The 22,683-nt window shown below is 36.7% G+C and overlaps 1 protein-coding gene across 1 annotated transcript; it reads right to left on the reverse strand.

Annotated features, from left to right (window-relative positions):
- Nucleotides 1-17,589: 17,589 nt before the first annotated feature.
- Nucleotides 17,590-18,807, reverse strand: LOC135211483 (uncharacterized). Its single transcript, XM_064244790.1, has one exon. It carries the CDS (start codon nt 18,805-18,807, stop codon nt 17,590-17,592), a length of 1,218 nt encoding a protein of 405 aa, XP_064100860.1.
- Between the last annotated feature and the right edge of the window lie 3,876 nt (nt 18,808-22,683).

Here is a 22,683-nt window from a genome sequence, read left to right on the forward strand (position 1 = left end):
GCCTTTTGCGGAAGATTTAACTTCGCGAAGGGCCAATGATATCTTTTCAAGATTTCTTTTTTTTTCTTTTCTTTTCTTTTTTGTAAAAACTCAAAATTTATGAACATTGAAATAAATGATTTGAGTACCCCTGGGCCCCATGATGGAAAAACTACGGCACAGTTGATGACCATTGGCATGTCACTCCCGAATTTCCTAGGTACTGCCACAAGTTGTGAAAGTACTATAAAAGATACAAAGGAACACCCTGTTCCAAGTAAAGCAGCAGAGCCAGAAAACCAAATAGAGTGCATAAATAAAAAAGAAACAAACAAAAATAAATTGGTAAACTCCAATATCGTAACAATGGAACCATATATGATGAACAATAATTCTGAATTAGAGACAAATAATCCTCCCAGCAATACAGAAAAATATAAAAATCATAATAGACAGGCAACATACATAAAACAAGGACCAAAAAGAAACAAAAATTACCGACTTAATCCCACATTGGTACATTTTTGATGACCTCTTTGGACCAGATAATTGGTCAAGATTTCTAGTCCTCAAAGCTGACAACAAAATCTCAGCAGCGATGCTAGAAAACAAATTACTTAACATATATCCAACACAAGACATGGAATGCAGACACATCAAGGACAATGAATGGCTTATCCAAGTAACCAATAAAAAGCAGTCCACTGCCTTTTTAAGTATAACAGAAATAAATAATATAAAGGTAATAATTACAAGCCACGAAACATTGAATTATGTACAGGGTACAGTCATCCTACCCAATAGCAAGCAGGAGCTTCCTTCAAAACAACTATTGCTAGACTCCCTAAAATTGAGATATAACAATATCCACGGTTTAGAAATATACGCTATTTCAAGTAGGAAAGATAAAAATAAAAATTTCAACATTGCCAAAATAAAATTTACAGGCCAAGACTTGCCATTTAAAATAAAAATTCTTGGAAAAAATAGAGAAGTTCGTCCTTTTGTTCCTAAACCACTACAATGTACACAGTGCTCAAGGTATGGACACACATACAAAAGATGCTGTAATAAGGCTATATGTGCAGTCTGTGCATCAGATGACCATACCACTAATTGGAACTGTAATCAATCAAAATGTATTAATTGTGGACTAGCCCATCACGCAAAATCTAAGGAGTGTTCATTTTACCAATATAACACAGAGCTTCAGTTGTTAATAAATAGGACAGGAATGTCAGTCATGGAAGCCAGACTTGAGCTAAAAGTAAGAGGCGTTAATCATCCATCCAAAACCCCCACCTTTTCAAATGTGACTAAATATCAAGACATCAAACAGCACAATAACAAACAAGATAATATAAACATAGAAACTAAATTTCATACCAATAATACTGAAACCCAAAATAAAAGTGATATTACAACAACCAATACCACCACTAACATAGATGATTCAGTTATCCATGGAAAAGAACTTCCAATAGAAGAATAATTAAATAATGATGATAATCGAACTGGCAAAAAGAAAAGAATTCTAGAAAGAACCCCACCTAAGGGAAAAAAAGTAAATATTGAAAATTACAATCAATCCAGAGAAACTCCAACTCTACCAGGAGAACATTTTAAAAAAGATATTAAACTAACCTCATCACAAGTGGAAATACACAATTACCCTCAATCTCAATCAAACAGCCTATATCTGGACAGTAAATATCACACTTTACAATTTCCATCAAATATTACTAATGAAAATCATACCATTAAACCAAACCAAAATATAACTATCACCCCCCAACCATCCGCAAGACCCAAATATCCCATTAACAACAACAAAACAAATAACCCCTCAAACCAACAGTCATCACTACAGAAAAGGAACAATAGAATTACAAAACCAGAAATTTCTAAAGCTAGACCAAAAACTTCTGAACCAATAATTAACATTACCAAACATGCTTCATCTTGTGGTTGTAATGAATGCTTTGTAAGTACATATAACCAACTAACTACCAAGACAGAGGACACAGTACGAAATTGTATAGACAATTTTACCAAATTAAGGAGGTGCCCTTTAACACACCAACATGAGAAAGAATTATGTTCTGAATCCTTAAAATACAAAAAGGAAATTATAAAATCAAAAATAGACTTATTAATATTCAACTATGAAAAACAAACAACTGCAGAATCTAATAACCAACATACAAATGCAATGATTAAAAAACCACAAATAAATTCAAATGCATATAAACTACGAGATAAAGCAAAATCAGCAATCAATTTACAGAATTTAACAACAATTCCTCCCAATAATGGAATATAAAATCATTCAATGGAATATAAATGGTCTCATAACCCGACTACGTCTGGGTGAATTACAAAGAATCATACGAGACCACAACCCAATGTGCATATGTCTACAACATAAAGGAAGTAACCCTACAAATATCCAACACTATAAAATTGCCTGTTATTCACCAACTGACGGTGGAAAATTAGGCACAGCCATATACGTTCATAATAGCATTACATATGAACCTGTTGACATACCATCTATGTCATATCAAATAACATCAATTAAACTTTATATGCCTGATAAAAGTAAAATCACTATTTGTAATTTATATAACCAACCAAATTTCAATGCAAATTTCAGTGATTTTTCTGAACTTATTAGCAAAAGTATACAGGAACCCGTACTTATAGTAGGAGATTTTAATGCACATAATCCATTATGAGATTTTAATGCACATAATCCATTATGGGATATTAATAACCCCACCGACACATCCGGAATCAACGTAGAGAATACTATAATGAAACACAACCTGTATTGTCTCAATGAAAGTGAAGTTCCAACATATTTTTCAAATACACACCTAACCTTTTCTTCAATTAACATTTCATTATGTTCAAATGATGTAGCCGAGAAATTTGAATGGAACGTCCTAGACGAGTCATACACAAGTGACCATTTCCCAATCATTCTGAACTACTTAAGTAATGTCAAAATATTGCCACCTACAAGATATAATATCCAAAAAGCTAACTGGGATAAATATTTCCTATACACACGAAACATACCACCATTCCCACATAATGAAGATCACAATACTACATGTGAATCCTTCTCAAACTTCATAATAAATGCTGCAGATAAAAGTATTCCAAAAACCAAATCACATTCCACAAAATCCCCTGTCCCATGTTGGAATCCAACCTTAACAACATAAAGTACAATGAAACATATATTGAGTCGCAATCTATACAGACTCAAAACTCGCCTTAAATCACTCAACAAAATACCCTATAGTATAAACATATTAAACAAAATAGTTATAACAAACATAACAATTAACCTCATTAAACCACTATATAACAAATATACATCCAAATTTAGAAAAACGGTAATAGCTGAAAAAATCGCATCATGGAAGGAATATGTCTCAAACATATCTTCAAACACATCCACAAGGGATGTCTGGCAAAAGATAAGGAAAATCAATGGAAAACATATAAGACCTCCAAGAAGTGCAATACATTTAAATGGAAAAATATACCATGATACTTATGAAATATCAAACATAATTGGGAAACATTTTGAAAACATCAGTGCTTACTCCAGCCTAGATACACATTTTCAAAATATCAGAAAACAAAAAGAAAATAAAATACTCAATTTTGAAACTCTTGAAGACCTGGAATATAACTATATTTTTAACATGGATGAACTAGATAATGCCATCAACTCTTGTCATCCCTCTGCACCAGGATATGATAAAATATCATTTGAAATTATAGAAAAATTATCTCTTATAGCTAAATCATATTTATTAAAATTTTATAATAGTATCTGGCTAAAACGTGTCTTTCCTGATAAATGGAAACATGCCATAATTATTCCAATAAACAAACGAGGAAAGGATGCAAGTAATCCATCCAATTATTGACCGATATCTCTAACAAGTTGCCTATGCAAAATCTTAGAAAAAATGGTTAATGCACGATTAACGTATGTAATAACCAAAGAATCCATATTAACACCAACACAATCTGGTTCAATAGCTAGCAGATCAACCCTAGATCCCTTAACACATTTAGAAGATCATATAAAAAAAGGCTTTGAACAAAAGAAATTAACAGTAGCTATATTTTTTGATATAGAAAAAGCTTACGATACAACATGGAAACATAACATCATGCAAAAACTCCACTCCAAGGGACTAAGAGGCCACTTATTAATATTTATTAAGAACTTCTTAACAAACAGAACTTTTCAAGTAAGAGTAGAAAATTCCTACTCAGTAACCTACAAACTGGAAGAAGGAATCCCTCAAGGTAGTGTCTTGAGCTGTACATTGTTTGCTTTAGCAATCAATGACATTACTATAAAATTACTAAGTGGTGTAAAAAAAGAGTTTATATGTTGATGACTTTGTCATTTACTATACGAGTAGTAATTTGAGACATGCTCAGAGAGTTCTCAGTACTGCCATTTCAAATATATGTAGTTGGACAAATTCAGTTGGATTTAAATTTTCAACTGATAAAACAAAAGCAATCGTCTTCTACAAAGACAAAAGATGGATGAAGAACCAAACAATCAAACTGCATCTTTATAGCACTGAAATACAATTTTGTACAAAAATCAAGTATCTAGGAGTAATATTTGATCAACATTTAAATTGGAAAGAGCACATCAAATACATTAAAGCCAAGGGCATCAAAGCTCTTGCCATATTAAAAAAGTTATCACACACTAATTGGGGATCAAAGCGAGACATTTTATTAATGATATATAAGGCAACAGTCTTATCCATAATAGATTACTGCTGTCCAATATATTCATCCGCCTCAGAATCTAGGTACATTAAAATCTCTCGATGCTGTGCACCATGAAGGCGTGCGATTGTGCACAGGAGCATTCCGATCGTCCCCAACAAACTCACTTTTGGTGGAGGCAGGTGTTTTGCCCTTAAAACATCACCGTAATTTAATAACAATACAAAGAGGTCTTTCAATGCAAGCGGGATCGTCTCCTGCAGCTGACTGCTTCCAAAACTGTAATCCAGTAACAGCAGTTAATAGTACTAGCTCTTTCCCAAAGAGAGCTAGATACATAATGAACATACATAATACGGATCCAATTTTTCACCAACCAATGGAATTTCCACCACCATGGATTTTAAATCGAGTAAAGATATGTACCTCCCTGTCTTACCTACTCAAAAAGCAAATGACAAGTACGGAAATGTACCGCCACCATGCTTTGTAGCACATTAGAAGAAAAGGCGACAAATTTATGGTATATACAGACGGCTCCAAAAATAATGTTGGAGTAGGAGCATCTGCATATTCGAAAAATATGTTAATTAAAAAAAGCCTACCTTCAATATCATCAGTATTTACTGCTGAAGTCACAGCCATACAGATGGCTCTAGATATGATATCTGAGGCAAAAGCAAGTGTCTCTGTTATTTTCAGTGACTCACGTAGCGCTATAGATGCAATAAGACAGTATAAACCAGGAAACCAAATAGTACAGGAAATTCAAATAAAAATTCATCAACGCCTCCAATCAGGAATATCAATGGAAATATGTTGGATCCCAGCACACGTGGGAATAAAAGGAAATGAATATGCAGACTCTGCTGCCAAATTAGCCTGCACTATCCCTCCAACAATTTCACATTCACCAGTGTCAGACTGGGTAAAATCTGTTAAAACATTGATTTACCAGGATTGGAAAGGAGAATGGGCCTCGGTGCCAACAACAAATAAACTTAAAAACATAAAAACTGAAGTATATGCATGGAGGACATCCTCACAGGAGGAAAGATCAAAAGAGGTGATCCTAGCAAGGCTCCGTATAGGACACACAAGATTCTCACATGGTCACTTGATGTCAACACCACGTGCTGACCCAGTGAAATGTAACAGATGTCAAACACCCATGACAGTACAGCATTTGCTTGTTGAGTGCCCAAATTGGACCCAGCAAAGATCTATTTATCTGCGGAGTTCGGAAATGAAAAGTATTCTTGCTGAAAGCAGGGATTTTTCAATTAATAAAATCATAAATTTTTGAAATAAGACGGGTTTCTCAAATAAAGTTTTTTTTTTTTTTTCTCCTCAGGATTGATCCCTGAGAACCAGCCCGAGAAGTCTACTTGAGACTCAGGGGTCTGGAAAAACTAACCCCTATTAATAATAATAATAATGATATGGGACTGAGAATGATGTTTTAGCTCTCAGAAAGCAACATTTAACTCATGCCAGTAATATTGTTAAAATAGGCCTGAAAATTAGTATTAAAAGATGAAAAGCAAAATTTACAGAAGGGTGAAGTTAAAGAAGTTGGAAAACCACAGGGGAAGAGATCAAATGACGTTGATAAACAAAAAAGAGGGAGCCATGCATTTGGGAACTGAAACAAACCAGAAAAAAACAGTTTATACCTTCTACACAGTACAAAATAAAAAAAAAGGAGCTCTATATAGGTGGTATCCCCTTAAGAGAACAGCATTTGCTAATGAGTAGGAAATTTGGGAAATTATAGTGATTAGAAAGGAAACTGTTTCCCTTTTCCGTTAATTGGCAGTGACAAAAATAGATTACTTACATCTTTGGTAGAACAGCAACTTCATTTTATTGTTTGTGTCACTTTAGCACTATGCCTATGACAGCACACTGGTGAGTAATTCCCTGAGAGGTTTTACTAAGCACTTTTTCAATGAATGCTGTATTACTAATAATGTTTGGTTAGTTGATCTCGTGCTGCTAAGAGAAAAACGGCAGAGTAAAGAAAAGGTAGAAATTAAGAAACTGTATACATACCTATTTTAATCACCTCTTGAGGTCAGTTAGGCAAGGGCAAGTAGGTATGGCATTTTTGCTTTGAAAAATAAAAATAATATTGAGTTATTAATTGGAAAAATTTATACATTTAGTTTATTATATGCTTCCTTTTTCTAAATAGTTTACGTTATTTTATATTAACAGCTGTAAAATTTGTTTGCAGCAGAGAGTGGTCACTTAAAACTGGAGGCTATTTTGAAGAGGGGTGACTTCAAAATACAGATATTTATAGATAAATACTGTACACTGGAAAGATTGTTTTAGATAAGGGGCTCCCAGGCTTTTCTTAGCACAATCCCATTCAGCGCTTTCAACTGTTCAGTGTGTCCCCAATCAGAATCTAGTTAATAATATATATATATATATATATATATATATATATATATATATATATATATATATATATATATATATATATATATATATATATATATATATATATATATATATATATATATATATATCTCAGGCAGTCCCCAGCTTAAGACGGTTTTGGCTTACGATGTTCCAAGGTTACAACACAATTCAATTATATTCATCAGAAATTATTTTCAGGTTTCTGATGTATGTTCCAGGGTTACGACGCCAATCTGACAAGAAATATGACTCCAAAAAGGCAAAATAATAAGTATTTGAAGTTTTTTTTAATACATTAAAAATACAGTTTTCATAGTTTTTTAATACAGTGGTACCTCGTTTGTCGAACATTTCTTATGTCGAACTTTCTGTTTTTCGAACAAAATTTTAGAGAAAATTTTGTATCGTTTGTCGAACAAATGCTCATACTTCAAACTGACTGATTATCTATCTAGTTTATACTTTTATTTGACGGCCTACTGAGTCTTACAAGTTAAACTGTATTACTTTTTTCATTTACAATATATAGTTTAATGATAACAATATTCGACAAAATAAATAAAAGTATAAAGCATTTAATATAAAATTTAGTTATCAATATAACATTTAGCATAAAAGATGTATAAAATCGTTCATAACCGTTGTGACGTCACGCCTAGCTGACTTGAGACTGAACAATTGAGCGATGATATGTTGAGGAGAGAAGAAGAGAGAGTTAAAATATTACTGTATGTATGTAAAAGCAATAACAATTCACTTAAGGGAGTTTCCCAATAAATTTAATGTAAAATATGAAAACAATCAAATGCAATACGTAGGCTACAAAAAAAAAAAAAAAAGTTAATTGAGCCAGTGTTCGGTGCGTAGAGTGAGACGATCTAGTTGAACAATATTAACGAAATAATAAAAGAAAGAGCAAAGCTTTTCACAATAAAATTTAGCACAAATGATCAACAAAATCATTCATCATTGCGGTGATACACAACTAACTTGAGGTAGCGGGAGGGAGTGTTTATATTTTTGAGGAATACAAATGAATGAATGATTTTTAAGTTATCGTGTGTCATGGTATTGTTGAGGAGAGAAGAGACAGGAAAATCTTTACTATGCTATTTACATTTACGTAAAAGCAGTACCAATTCACATGAAAATTAAAATGTTATTTCACATAAATTTAACATAATGATAAAACATGAAAACAAATGTAATAAAAAAAAAAAAAGGCTTGCTCAAGTCACTGTTCCAGTGCGCTGAGTGAGAGAGAGAAGGAAGGCTCTGCTTCCCACTGACTTATCAATTGATCTGGGATGTTTATTCGCCCATTTCTTTCACTTACACTCAATCTGCCCAAATCACTTTTCTTTTTGTTATGGTAAAATACCAGTCGTGTGGCAATTGCTTTTTACGATTCTTTACTATTGTAAAAGTAACTCAGCACTGTAATAAACAAACTGGCTCAGCTTTCAGCTTCTGCATGCCTTTGATTGTTTGTTGAAATGGCTTCCTTGTGAAAAGTTATTTTATCTCTCGTTCTTTTTCTTGCATTCTTGACTTATTCCTTATTTGTTTGCAAAATCCTCATGCTAGTTTTAAAATTCTGCCGTTTCCCAACAGTAAGTTGATGTATTGTGGCATAATTAATCTCTTTTGTGCACTTAAGATCCAAGTGTAAACACGCTGATTACTCTCTCTCTCTCTCTCTCTCTCTCTCTCTCTCTCTCTCTCTCTCTCTCTGACACACGCACTATCGATTCTTTTGAGTATCTTTGTACCTAATATGTGAATAAAATTGATTTTGTTATCGACCTTTGCATACTGCAACCAATTTGGAACGCTCAAAGAGTTCCCATTTCTCCTTCCTCCATCCCCCAGCCAGCTGGCTCCATTTTTACCAAACAGTTCATAAATTGTATGCAGAAAAAATAAAATTTTAAAATTTTACTTCATATAACGTACTGTTTCATTACTTTACACTTAATTTAACTTTTGAGCACGTTGATAATTGAAAAAAATGTGAAAAGGGGGACTTTTGGGGTTGGCTGGAACATATTATCCTGATTCCCTTTACTTATGGGGATATTTGTTTCATATTTTGAACAAATCATACTTTGAACAGCCTTCTTGATTGGATTAAGTTCGAAGTATGAGGTACTACTTTGCACCCAAAGCATTAAAAGTAAGGTTTTCTTATGATTTTCCACGATGTTCTGGCTTACGGCAATTTTCGGCTTAAAGCGAGTCTCGAGAACCGAACCCCTGTTGTAAACCAGGGACTGCTTGTATATATGTATATGTGTATATATATATATATATACTATATTATTATATATATCTATATATAATAATATATATAATATATTTATCTATTATATAATATATATATATTATATATATTTATATATATTATATATAGAATATATATATATAATATATATATATATATATATATATATATTTATATATTTATATGATATATATATTATATAATATATATATATTATATATATATATATATATATTATATATATTATATAAATATATATATATATATATATAATATATTATATAATATATATATATTTATTCAGTTTCCACCTCGATCACTCCCAGGAAATACAATTAACACTGAAAATTTTGGCTTTGACTGGAGGACGAGGGGTCAGAACAAAGAAAAAAAAACTAAACTACTCAGGCATAAGGCCAATATTACTGAGGAGGGAGGAATTTACATAAAAGCTGGACTCTAGTTTTAAAAGCACTGTACAGTGGTACCTCGAGATACGAAATTAATCCGTTCCGAGGCAGCCTTCTTATCATGAGCTTTTCGTATATATCTTGGACCGCACTTTACATGTAAAATGGCTAATCCGTTCCAAGCCCTCCAAAAACACCCCAGTAAATTTCATAATAAAGCTAAATTGACCTATAAACAATGAAATACTACAACAATTGGGACCATTCAATACCTAACTTAATAGCGTACTGCTAATTACCTGTAAATAAAGTGTATTAGTGTACATGGTATAAGAGAAATACTGTACATATGTAGTAAAATGTGGAAGCTTACCTTTCGAGTGAGGCTATCCCCGAAAGTGGCGACAGAGGAGGAGGACAAACAGCAGATACGTACGTACGTACGTACACTTAACTTTACGAAACATAAAAAAATGTAAGGAAAACATACATAAACTAAAATTTACGAAACACATTAACAAAACTGTAGCACTAAACTTTACAAAAAACTAAAATTAAAAGAAAAAAAATTTCTTTTTGATTTTTTAATTTTTTTGTTTTTGTTTACTTTTTTATACTGCGTAGGTTTTTTTTTTTTTTTTTTTTTTTTTTTTCAAAATTTCAACTTCATCACCACTTCCAACTTTCTGTTTTTTAGTATCACTTCGTTCTTCCTTTTTGCTTACTCCTGCTAATACTAAAGGGCTCTTTAAAAAATAAGTATCCAAGGAAGATTGCTTCTACCTACTTTTCACAATGTTCCTGAAATGACTCAGGCAAACGTCATTGATCTGCACAAGCATACGACCTGTGTGAGCCTTTTCGGGGTGTCTTTTTTTCTACAAATGATTGCACTTTATGAAAAGTGGCTAGAATATCCATAATTTCTGCCGTTGTCATAGGGTTGTCCTCCTCCTCCTCGCCGCTGCTAGAGAACTCCTCTTGAACGACGTTATGTTGCATGGCTTCCAACTCCTTCAGGTCATCCGTCGTAAGCTCCTCTTGGTGCTCCTCGAGAATGTCGTTGATGTCGTCCTCGTCGACGACCAGCCCCATGGACTTGCCGAGTGCAACGATCTCGTCAAGATCTGGGTTGCAAAACAGTTTCAGGACCGTCAACTGTTTCTGATCTTGCAGCACCAGCTTCGCCCGCGTCGAATCCCTCGAAGTCTCGGGCATCAGGCCAGAGTTTCCTCCACAAGGAATTAAAAGTTTGCCTCGAAGCTTCCTGCCAAGCTTTGTCGATGAGACGGATGCATATGACGATGTCAAAATGCTCCTTCCAAAATTGACGCAAGGTGAGGTTTGTGGTATCGGTGATGTCGAAACATCTCTTGAAAAGATGTTTCGTATACAGCTTCTTAAAGTTCGATATCACTTGCTGGTCCATGGGCTGGAGGAGAGGGGTGGTGTTAGGCAGAAGATAAAGAACCTCGATGAAGGAATACTCCGCTAGGATATCTCCCTCGAGGCCAGGAGGGTGGGGAGGGGCATTGTCCAACACCAGCAGACATTTCAGAGGGAGGCGCTTCTCTTCCAAGAATTTCTTCACTGTCGGGCCGAAACACAGATTTACCCACTCGGCGAACAAAAGCCTCGTTACCCAGGCTTTTGCATTAGCCCTCCACATCACTGGAAGCTTCTCCTTAAGCACTTTGCGGGCCTTGAAGGCTCGAGGAGTCTCGGAATGATAGACCAGTAGGGGCTTCACCTTGCAATCCCCACTGTCGTTTGAACAAAGTGCGAGCGTAAGCCTGTCTTTCATAGGCTTATTCCCTGGTAGCTTCTTCTCTTCCTCCATGATGTACATCCGACGAGGCATTTTTTTCCAAAAAAGGCCAGTCTGATCACAGTTGAAGACTTGCTGAGAACTTTACCTTCCATGGTCATCATCTCGTTGAACGTCTTTTTAAAGGCTTCGGCCGCTTTCGTGTCCGAGCTGGCAGCCTCCCCATGCCGCACCACCGAATGGATACCAGTCCATTTACGGAATTTCTCGAACCACCCATGCGAAGCCTTGAACTCTGGGGTTGGCGTTGATGTCCCTTCTCCTCCGTCGTCTTCGGCCTGGGCAATCAAATCGCTGAAAATAGCGCTGGCCTTGTGGGAGATTGCCGTCTCCGTTATCGTACCGCCAGCGATTTCTTTGTCTTTTATCCAGACAAGAAGCAGCCGTTCCATCTCGTTGTGCACGTGGGTCCTCTTGCTGGACAAAATAGTGACACCCTTGGAAGGTGTAGCTGCTTTGATGACATCCTTCTGCTTAAGGATGGTGCCTATTGTCGACGGATTTCGGCCGTATTCCTTGGCGATCACACTCAATTGCATACCAGCTTCATACTTCTTGATAATCTCCATCTTTGTCTCCAAAGAGATCATTCTCTTCTTTCCATGAATTTCAACTTTCTTGGGACCCATGACTACATATATACTGTACGTAATTTACATATAAGTAGAGTAAAGTTCTCACACAACACGATAAAGTACGTATACGGCAACGAAATCACTAACGAATTTACGTTAATAAACGAAATCGTTAGAATGAACGAATACCACGTGCATACGATAACGATGGTGGTACTGAGTGGCCGAGGCACGCTGCTATGTAGTAAGATGCATGATGGGAAGGATGCTGACCAATAGGAGAGAAGGATCTCATGGCGGTGACTAGCATCAGGAACCAATGGGAGAGCAGGAGGATGGTGGCGAGTCTACTCAGTTGGTGGCGCGCGAGCTTCAAAATTGTTATCGGTGATCTGGGCGAATCTCGGACTTTCCAGCAACAACCTTTCGTATCTTGAAAAATTTTTGTGTGTAGAGCCGTAAAAATTTTCGTGTTAGCTTTCGTATCTCGAGTTTTTCGTAAGTTGAGCTTTTCGTATCTTGAGGTACCACTGTATTTACATGAATTTACAAAGGTCCAGGAACAAAAAGGGGGACCGCGTTTTGATCCAACAGAACACATGGCTGGAGCAATTCGGTCACGGCGTTTAGAGATTTGCACAACGGATTAAGATTGCAAGCTTCAAGGATTTCCAATTTCTACCACAGCCAGGCACAGCGTTTGTCTGCAAATAGAGGACACGGGCATGAGGCAGGGGGGGTACACGAGGGCGAATGTTACTCACTACTTTCTTTCAATCGAAAAGGCTACTCATGGGGGGAATGAAATGACTGGGAAATTTACACAAAGAAAACTATTTCATGGCTTTAATTCACAAGGGGGATGTTACTAGTATCACAGGGGAGTAAATACAGAATTGAGCCCAGATGGGGGGGGATGAGAACTACGCAAGTCGCCTTGGAAAAGGAAATAAAATACAGACAAAGGTAAAAACAATTCCCTGGCTGAAATGGAACTTCCCCTTACAGTACCTGGATAATGAGGGCTGGTTGTCTTCTCCTCGATGTCTCCCGGCACTATGATGGACCTTAAAAATATACTTGGGGCTTCCCAGAGCATGGGAACGCAGGCCAGGTGGGGGGGGGGGGGGGGGGGGGAGCAGCGTTGGGCGGGCGTCTGGTCAGGTGCAAAGGATCTGACCTCTCCTAGGTCTCATGTTTCTGAGAGTGGGCTGCTGGGTTCCAGGCCTTTTGAAGTGTTGGCTCTGCAGGGTGTAATTCTAAGAGCCAATGGGAGAAGAGATAGCTTTTCCAAGAGATTGGATTCTTCCAAAGTGAAAGGGGCAACTTGTATGCAGACATAGATGCATTAAACTTGGGTAAAAGACTTTATTTTTCCTTGGTTCTGGCTTAAAATCTTGAACACCTCCCCATTCTAGAGGACATTTAAACCCTGGACGGGTTGGAATGGACAAGACTAAGCTAGAAACAAGGACCAATTGCAATATAGGTTACTGAGCCTTCCATTCTCCCTTGAGTGGGCTTATAATATAAGTAATATTTAAACTCTGCCGATGATAATATTCATGAAGTCTTACTCGACAGGCAGAGAATTAGGCAAAATGAAGTGTGACTTGACTAAAGATTAACTTGCTATATTCCAATAAAGAATACTCTTAAAATATAACGTCACACTGAGAATAACAATGAATAGCAAATAATTGGTTATATATGGACTTAACCTACAGGTAAATTACATCCTATATAATACTACTATCTCGGTTGTTCAAGGCAACACATACTATCTGTTTACCCTTAGGGAGCGATATGAAGCGTTCAGGTGTGTTAATGTCTCTACGATTTTGTTAAGTACTTGGTCTCGTAACAAGATGACGCCTAACAGTATTAATTACATCAGCGCTAACATTAGTGCACTAACAAGGGGAAAATTAATGGAGTAATTCTTCGTAGGGATTAAATAAGATGACACAAAAAAAAATTTAATTTTATCAAAGACAATGGCAATCTCACAAAATATAAAGACTAGGGAATAACACTAAATCAAAAAGCTAATCAACTGATGTATAAACGAGCCAAGCTTCGAAATTATCTCTAAGCTATAGCAACGTTTGCTGACTAAAATTTTCCCAAGTTAAATGGAATTCTAAATGCCTAGAATAGGGCACAGTGCCAATTGTGGCACTGTTAAGACAGTAGTTCCTAAAGAAATATGAATTTATACAAGACCAGAGTAGCTGGCAGGTTGGCTCGGCCTAAGCAGAGTGTACAATATACAATAAATGCCTCAAGGCAGTAAATAAGAGGAAAGGAAACCAAGGAAGATAAGATACAGACCGTACAAAAAGGAAAGTTACCAAAGGGTCAGAAAGAAGTAGAAGTAGCAGAGTCTGGCACTCTCTTCTGGATGGAGAGGGTCAGAATTCTCTATAAGAGGGTGGCACTGTGCCAGGCACACGTGCAGAGAGGCTATTGGCTCTCATAAGGTTTTGGAAAACCTCTACGCCCTTGTCCCTTCTTTCTTTGACCTCTCCGAGGTCGGTTTGACGATGCCATGGGGGTGCCTTGGAGGATCCAAGCCCTTTGGATATTCCGAAGGGGCATCTGCTCCACCTGCTGCGACAACTGGGGCCTTGTCACTCGTCCCCGTGCCTAATGCTGCGTGGCTCGGTTCCCTGAGTTCCTCGGCCAAATAGGATTCGGCAGAGTCATTACTCCAGGACCGGTTAGCTGCTGACGGAGGGGGATTGGTTGAGGTAATGGTATTCGGGATGGGCTTACCCATGGGGAGGACCAACTCAGGCCGCACCATTGGGGGAGTGTCCACTATGGTCATGGGTGTCCTGGAGGATTCCTATTGGAAATGGCTCTTCCTTGACTGCCAGCATGGTGTCCTGGAGGATTCCTATTGGAAATGGCTCTTCCTTGACTGCCAAGCCAGCAGAGAGAGAGTGACCGGGACTTAGAGCCCCAGGAGGAAGACTCGAGTCTGTCCTTGGCACTGGCACTAAGGCCGTTCCTGACTTAGTGGAAGGATTCGAACGTGGCTCAACATCCATGAGAGATGGAGCCTGGCACTGCCTGGCACCTTCAAGTGGCACTGGCTGTGCAGAGGTAGTCCTTGGAGGCCCGTGGAACGAGTCTGGAGCTACGTGAGGACAGGGGCCCTGATACGGTATAAAGTTAGGAGGAGACTTAAAATCTTGTCCTAGCAGGACATCATAACCTCCTGGTATATAGGTTGCTACTGCCATGGTACATATCTTAGAACGGTGAGGTCGTGTGACTCTCTTACCTTACCTTACCTTACAGACCTTACATCTTGTTCGGGTTGCCCCAGGTCCCTCAGTATGAGGCACCTCTAATGTCTACCAGAGAGTTGCTATTACATCTTCCGGTATATTCTGCATCTTCCAATCTTGGATGGTCTGGGATGCAGTTTAGATATTTGCCGAGAAAAAGAGGTGAATAACCAATTACCGTAGAAAAAGAGGTGAATAACCAATTACCTTTCTTAGACGTTCTTGTCACTAGGGATAATGGCTCTTTTAATACATCTGTTTTTAGAAAGAAGACTTTTACTGGTCTAGGATCCAATTACTATAGTTCTTGTTTTTATGATTTTAAACTGTTACTCTATTTTTACTCTCCTCCACAGGGCGTTTTATATTAGATCGAACTGGCAATCCTTCCACCGAGAAATTAGTTTCCTTTCTGGATATTTTACGAATAATTGCTTCCCACAGACCTTGTTTTATAAAAAAAAAAAAAAAAAAAGCTCCGTTTGATTCTTAACAAACAATTCGCTAATGTCGCCAAACCCTGTACAGTACCAAAATTAGCTTTTTATGCCAAATTTCCGTTTTTACATGATGACTCCTTTCGGAAAAAGTTTGCACAAATTGTTCATAAACATTATGGTGCCATTAATCTATGTCTATGTCTATGTCTGACGGTTTATCAAGTATCCCTGCTTTCGCTATTAAGCGTTCAGACGGGATTTCCAAATCACTTATATTATAGTTAAAAATTTAAAAGTCTATGTAATGTAAAGAGGGTTAATTGCATTTGTCTCAGTATTATAGCTGAGTGAAAATAAATGGGTTTTCAATAGCTTTTTGAACTGAAGGATATTTTCAGCACACTTAACTGATACCGGCAGTTGATTATACAATCTAGGAGCGCAGTGCTTAAAAGTTCTCGTACCAAGAGTGGTCGTTGCACGAGGCTCATCAAGTCTGAAATCATCACGGGAAAGGCGTGTATGAACACCAGGCCCTACTACGTATCTTTTCAGGCAACCTTTAAGACACAATAGCTCTCCCGTGTTAATAGCTTGATATGTTAAGACGCAAAGTTTAAAAATAATCCTTGCTTTGACTGGTAACCAGTGTTATTTAATTAAGGTTGGAGTAATATGTTCTCGCGGGGATATACCAACAATTAGTCTAGCAGCTCTATTCAAAATCATTTGAAGTTTCTTAAGACGATAATTAGGTAAATTGTAATACAACAAGTTACAATAGTCTACTCTACTAACTACCAAACTATTAATTAGCAGCTTAGTGGCATCTTCGTTAAGATATTTTCTAATGGATGCGATATTCCTCAGATGATAATTTGCGGTCCTAACCACATTGTTAATATGTTCATCAAATGTCAAAGAACCATCAACTACTACCCCGAGATCTCTGACTTTATCAGTTAACAAAATATTTTCCTTATTGATGGAGATGCTGTTAACGTTATCAAACCTTCTTAAGTTATATTTAGTGCCAATTAGAAGACATTCAGTTTTATTTTCATTTAGTTTCAGCTTTTCTTTGCATCCATTTCGAAACATCTGCCATAAGTCTATCAATAACAGCTTGATCTTCAATAATGTCATCCACTATTAAATAGAACTGGGTGTCATCAGCAAAAAATTTACATTGAACGCCACGTAATTTAAATATCTAAGACAACTCGATTGTATAAATACTAAAAAGAACCGGGCCAAGTACGCTTCCTTGTGGAACACCCGTGGTGAACTTTCTACTTTCAGAATATCTATCTTTAACCTTCACCTTGAAAGATCTATTCGATAAATAGTTATTAAACCATTTAAGAGCATCCCCATCGATCCCAATAGCAGTTATATCCTCTATTAACACTTCATGAACCACTGTATCAAAAGCAGCGCTAAGATCTAGGAGAATAAGCAAGCTACATTTACCGTCATCAGAGAAACCTAACAAATCATTAATTACGGCACAAAGAGCTGTTTCAGTAGAATGGAATTTCCGATAAGCCGACTGATCTTCAGGAATAGCTCCAATTACTTTCAAGTGCTGACTGAGTTGGTCTAAAACCTTCGATCATTTTTGACAAAAAAGACAAGTTAGAAATTGGTCTGTAAGATTTCAATTCTTGATGATCAAGGGATCCTTTAAGAGATGGTTTAATGATAGCAACTTTTTCAGAGGACGGGACTAAGCTCTTAGTAATACTCAAGTTGACTATTCGAAGCTGCAATTGCAATAACCTATCTATGTTCGGGGCGTCGATGACCTCATTTATTGGAAAAGGATCGTTACTGCAATAAGAGCGGCCAGAACTAATGAACATAGTTTTGTAGGCATCGAATGAAATTGGCCTAAACTGCAAAAACTTTGAGAAAGGAAAATCAGGAAAGTAAGGATAGGGGCAAGAAACATCAGTTGTGAAGTTACAAAGTAAACAGGCAACCTTTGACTCAAAGAATTCAGCAAATTCATTTGCCAATTCAAGCTCAGACCTCCCGTCTGGTAAAACATGCCTCTTAATTTTCCCTAAAAGTTCATCGAACACAGAATACAGCCTTCTGATATTGGACCCAACCTCAGTTACTTTTTCATTATAATATGTCTTCTTTACATCTCTTAATAATCTATTTACCTCATTCCTAGCTTCCACATATAACATTCGATTTCTCTTTGTTTTATGCTTATGCCAACGTGACTCTGCCAACCTCCGTTTTTTCCTGGCTTCCCTAATTGCAGCATTGAACCATGGGGAGCTGTCTTTTATGACAATATCTTTCTCTACCACAGGGCACATTTTATCATATTCTTTGGAAAATACAGAAAAATACAAAGCAACAAGACAGACCACACATTCACCTACAGAAATATTTCTGCTACTATTTAAGTCAGTACATCCACAGGGTTCATTATATTTTTCTTCAATAACAGTAACGCCCACATCTATTAGTACAGTAGAGTCTAATAACCGTTTGTTCCTAAATGTTATTTTAGTCCTAAGTTTACTTGGTAATAAGACTGAAATATCAAACATAATAAGCTTGTGGTAAAAAGAGATAGAAAAATCTGGCTCCACTATCAAATTCATAAAGTAATTATCACCCATAAAACAAAACACAGCATCTAAAATATAATCTGACCTAGAGGTAAATACATTCACCTTATTAACAAAATTCATATTGTTCATTATATCAATAAACTTCTTTACATTTGTATCTCTATAATCCTCTAACCACATATTAAAATCTCCACATATATATACATTACATTTTTCATTTTCAAAACAATCCAAGAATACAGAAAAGTCTTCTAAAAACGTAGCCTTACTTAGCTGAGGAGGACGATATACTACTAAAAATAAAAACTGTACTTTATAGGCCTTAAACTCCAAGGCTAAATACTCAAAACTCACAAATGATCCAACAACCCTAATTCTAACGTTTGTAAATGTTTTGGATAAGACAATGCCAACCCCACCTCCCTGACCAAAATTACGTGGTGTGTGAAAAAGTTTATGAGTGTCCGGCAATAGTTCATTAATTTTCAAATTATCAGTAGCACTTAGCCATGTTTCTGTTATAGCGAACACATCTATTCCTTGTTCACAGATTAATTCTCTTAATTCTGTTGTCTTGTTGCGTACTGACTGCGCATTCAGTAAGGCACATTTTATTCTTCTATTACTGGAATCCATGATCAGTCTGTTGGGCAATTCGCTTCCTCTCAGCAACATTCGATGGACAATTCCAGTCAAAAACAGCATGTTCATTATCGGAGAGGTTCATTCGCGCACAATGATGACATTTCAAACTTTCAGACTGACAATGCCTTGTCTCATGATCAGCTCTGTTACAACGTCCACATATCCGAGATCCATTAGAAGCCTTGACTCTACATTTGGACTCGAAATGACCATATCCTTGACAGTAGTTACATATTATAACATGACAATTATCCCATACCTTATGTCGACCAAAGTTGGTGAAAAGTATATCTCCATTTTCGTATATCCTGCGTCTAATGATAGGTGTACATTTAAAAGTATAATTATACGATTTACCATCTTTAGCTTCTCTAGTTGATACTAGTTTCATATCATCTGGACTTACATTAATACCTTGAAATATATTATTCTTCTTCAAGATCGCAGGCAGGACGCCATCCATCTGTTCTTGATTACTAACATTGGCAACGGTGATTTTAGGCGACATCTTCTGAAGTACAGTTGAACATAATTTATGGTTATCAGCTGTCTGGTCCAGAGTTCGTTTAGCATTTTCTCTTGTTTTCTTGTCTGGAAAGTCAACGACCAGTGAACCTTTTTTCGTAGGCTTTACATTACTAATTTGAATATTCCCAAGGACTTTTGTTAATACACCTTTCTTCTCTTCCATTGTGGTAGCTTCATTTTCATCTTCATCAGCAATCAAAATCAAATTTCTCTCTTTCACCACGTCAGAATAACTTGGTTTCAAATCCTTTATAGGTAGCTCACCAGTAACCCCAAGCCTAAGAAATTTATTTTCCGTCTTCAGTTCAATTATTTGTTTTTTTAATGAAGCAAACATATCTCTTGCCATTAATTCTAACGTTTCCATTTTTCGGCCAAGCTCATTCAAGGTAACTGTCTCCGAAAAATTGGGCTCACATCTTCTACAGTAGAATTTAAGACCCTTACATCCAATAGAAATTGACTTCTCTACCTTTCTGTAGTCTTCCATAGATATTCCCTCACATTTCCGATGTACTTTCCTGTTACATGAAGAGCAGTCCAGTTGGTTATCATCGTTTTGACGATCGCAATAACAAGATGCCATTTCACAAGAAAAAAAAATTAATTCCAATAAACCCACTAACAATCTGTTCCTTTTTCAGATATAAAGATCGATTGGACCCTTTTTTGACCTCCAACGTGGTTTAAGTATACTTGCCCTAAATGTAACTCTGGGACATATGTTGGATGCACGAGTAGGTTACTGCGGGTCCGAATCGACTCTCATCGGGGATTAAGTTTCCGTACTGGCTGTAGGCTCTCCAATCCCGAACATTCTAATGTAAGAAACCATTCACAGAACTGTAAAATATATATAGAGAGAAGCAATTTCCGTATCATAGGCCAAAGAAGCAATGCATATGAACTGCCTATCCTAGAATCATTACTTATTAAACAACTAGTTCCCCAGTTAAATACCCAGACCTCCTCCACACAACTGTACCTGAGTTCTTTTATTTATGTATTGTTATTCTGTCTTCTGCCTTCTCAGCATAAGGTTGGTTAGCGGTCTTTGGTCTTGTTTTTGCTTCTGTGTGCTTTTTTTAACTATGTTGTAATTTGTAAATGTTGAATTTGAGAGTAATTTTATTTATTGTCTAACAGATTCCCTGAAGATGTAATAAAGATATTTCAAAGCCTAGGAAATAAAGAATTAAAATGAATTACAACGTTTCCATTGGTCCACCATCACGCTGATGTGTCCTACTGGCCGTCGCCTTCCACTGTCTTCTTATATATATATATATATATATATATATATATATATATATATATATATATATATATATATATATATATATATATTTCACACTATACATTAACATAAAAGATGAGTGGCAGTTAGTGTCTTTAAATAGATCAGGAATTCAACACCCACACTTATGTCTTCAGTTAATCACTGTCCAGATTAATTTACCAGACAGAACAAATATTATTTTGTTTTAAAAGGACACACACACACATTACTATTATATATATATATATATATATATATATATATATATATATTGTCATTTCTTTAAAGAATACCAAAAGAACTAAAGGAGAAGTTTATCACTGATTAGTTGACTTCCAAATGGCAGAGTTGCAGCATGCACACTCCCGAGTTATTACTATCATCAGGAGAGCACTGAGAAGTATCACTGAGTCGCTCGAATCACGAAATATCGAGCCATAATTGGGCACGAGTAGTTGAAGGTGATCTGTTGACCTGGCTGTAAAGGACCGGGGAAATACCCGAACACCTTATAGTCCTTGAATTCCATGTCGGGCAAATCTTCTTTCAAAAAGCACTTCTATGTTGTAAACAATTACAGGTATAATGTTACCCTGCAATATTATCATGATCAGCTGAACTGGCTTTACGCTTCCCAGATCCAGTTTTAAGTAAGGATTGAAATAGTCACTAGGCCTATAGCACTCGTTGATTTTTAGGGTGTATATTCCATCCAATAAATTCTCTTTCACTCTTTTGGGGAACAAAGGATCGGCAGGGATTCCTGTTATTGTTGCCCCAAAGGTCAGGTCGGGCTGCTTCTTCACATAGCAGTCCATAGCGTCGGCCATGTTCGTTTCCTGATAGTAAGTTGATATGTACATGTTGCAGATTGAGACACCACAGCTGACACCATTGCAACTCACTGCAGGAGTTGAAGCAGATGAGTGGAGATCAAATGGCAGTGCTTGGTATAATCTGAGAGTAGCCAAGCAACGCACGGGACTTGGATAACTTACATGGACCATATAAGACCCCACTAATGCTGTGCACAACTTTGAGAACACTCATGGCCAAGGTTAATTGGAAAAGAAGAGTTAGGGCTCCTTTGCAGTGCTTGTTTCAGGACTGGTGATGTTCAGTGTCCAAAGCCTTAAGAGGGATGCTGGCAAGAGCGTAGTCTGATGTAGAGCAAGTTGTGGCCTTAGCCAAGCGTTTCTCACACTAAAGGTCTGTATTGACGCCACTACTCCACAGGGGAATTCTAATATGGTCTACTCTTAGCATGCAAACAGGGAACGCCCCCTTCCTCCAAAGAAAAGGCAAATCACTGCACTGGCTCTCTTGGTTCATTCAAAAGCTATCCTTACTCATGTGCCCCATTTTCATTCAATGAACTTATTGTCTTGGATATTGATTTGCTGACATGGCAGCTTTGAATCTTCGCATGTGTTGCTTTTCCCTCATATGTTTTTGGGTATAAAAGAACCACTTCGATATCAGAACATAGAAGCTTATATTACTTTCATATTAGGAAATAAGGACCCTTTATGAAATTTATGTTTCTGTTTTCTTTTTATGTCTGTGTTCTTTTTGCTGTATATTTTTTTCTTTTTCACAATAAA

This window comes from Macrobrachium nipponense, chromosome 4 (assembly GCF_015104395.2).
Source record: "Macrobrachium nipponense isolate FS-2020 chromosome 4, ASM1510439v2, whole genome shotgun sequence".
Taxonomy (NCBI): domain Eukaryota; kingdom Metazoa; phylum Arthropoda; class Malacostraca; order Decapoda; family Palaemonidae; genus Macrobrachium; species Macrobrachium nipponense.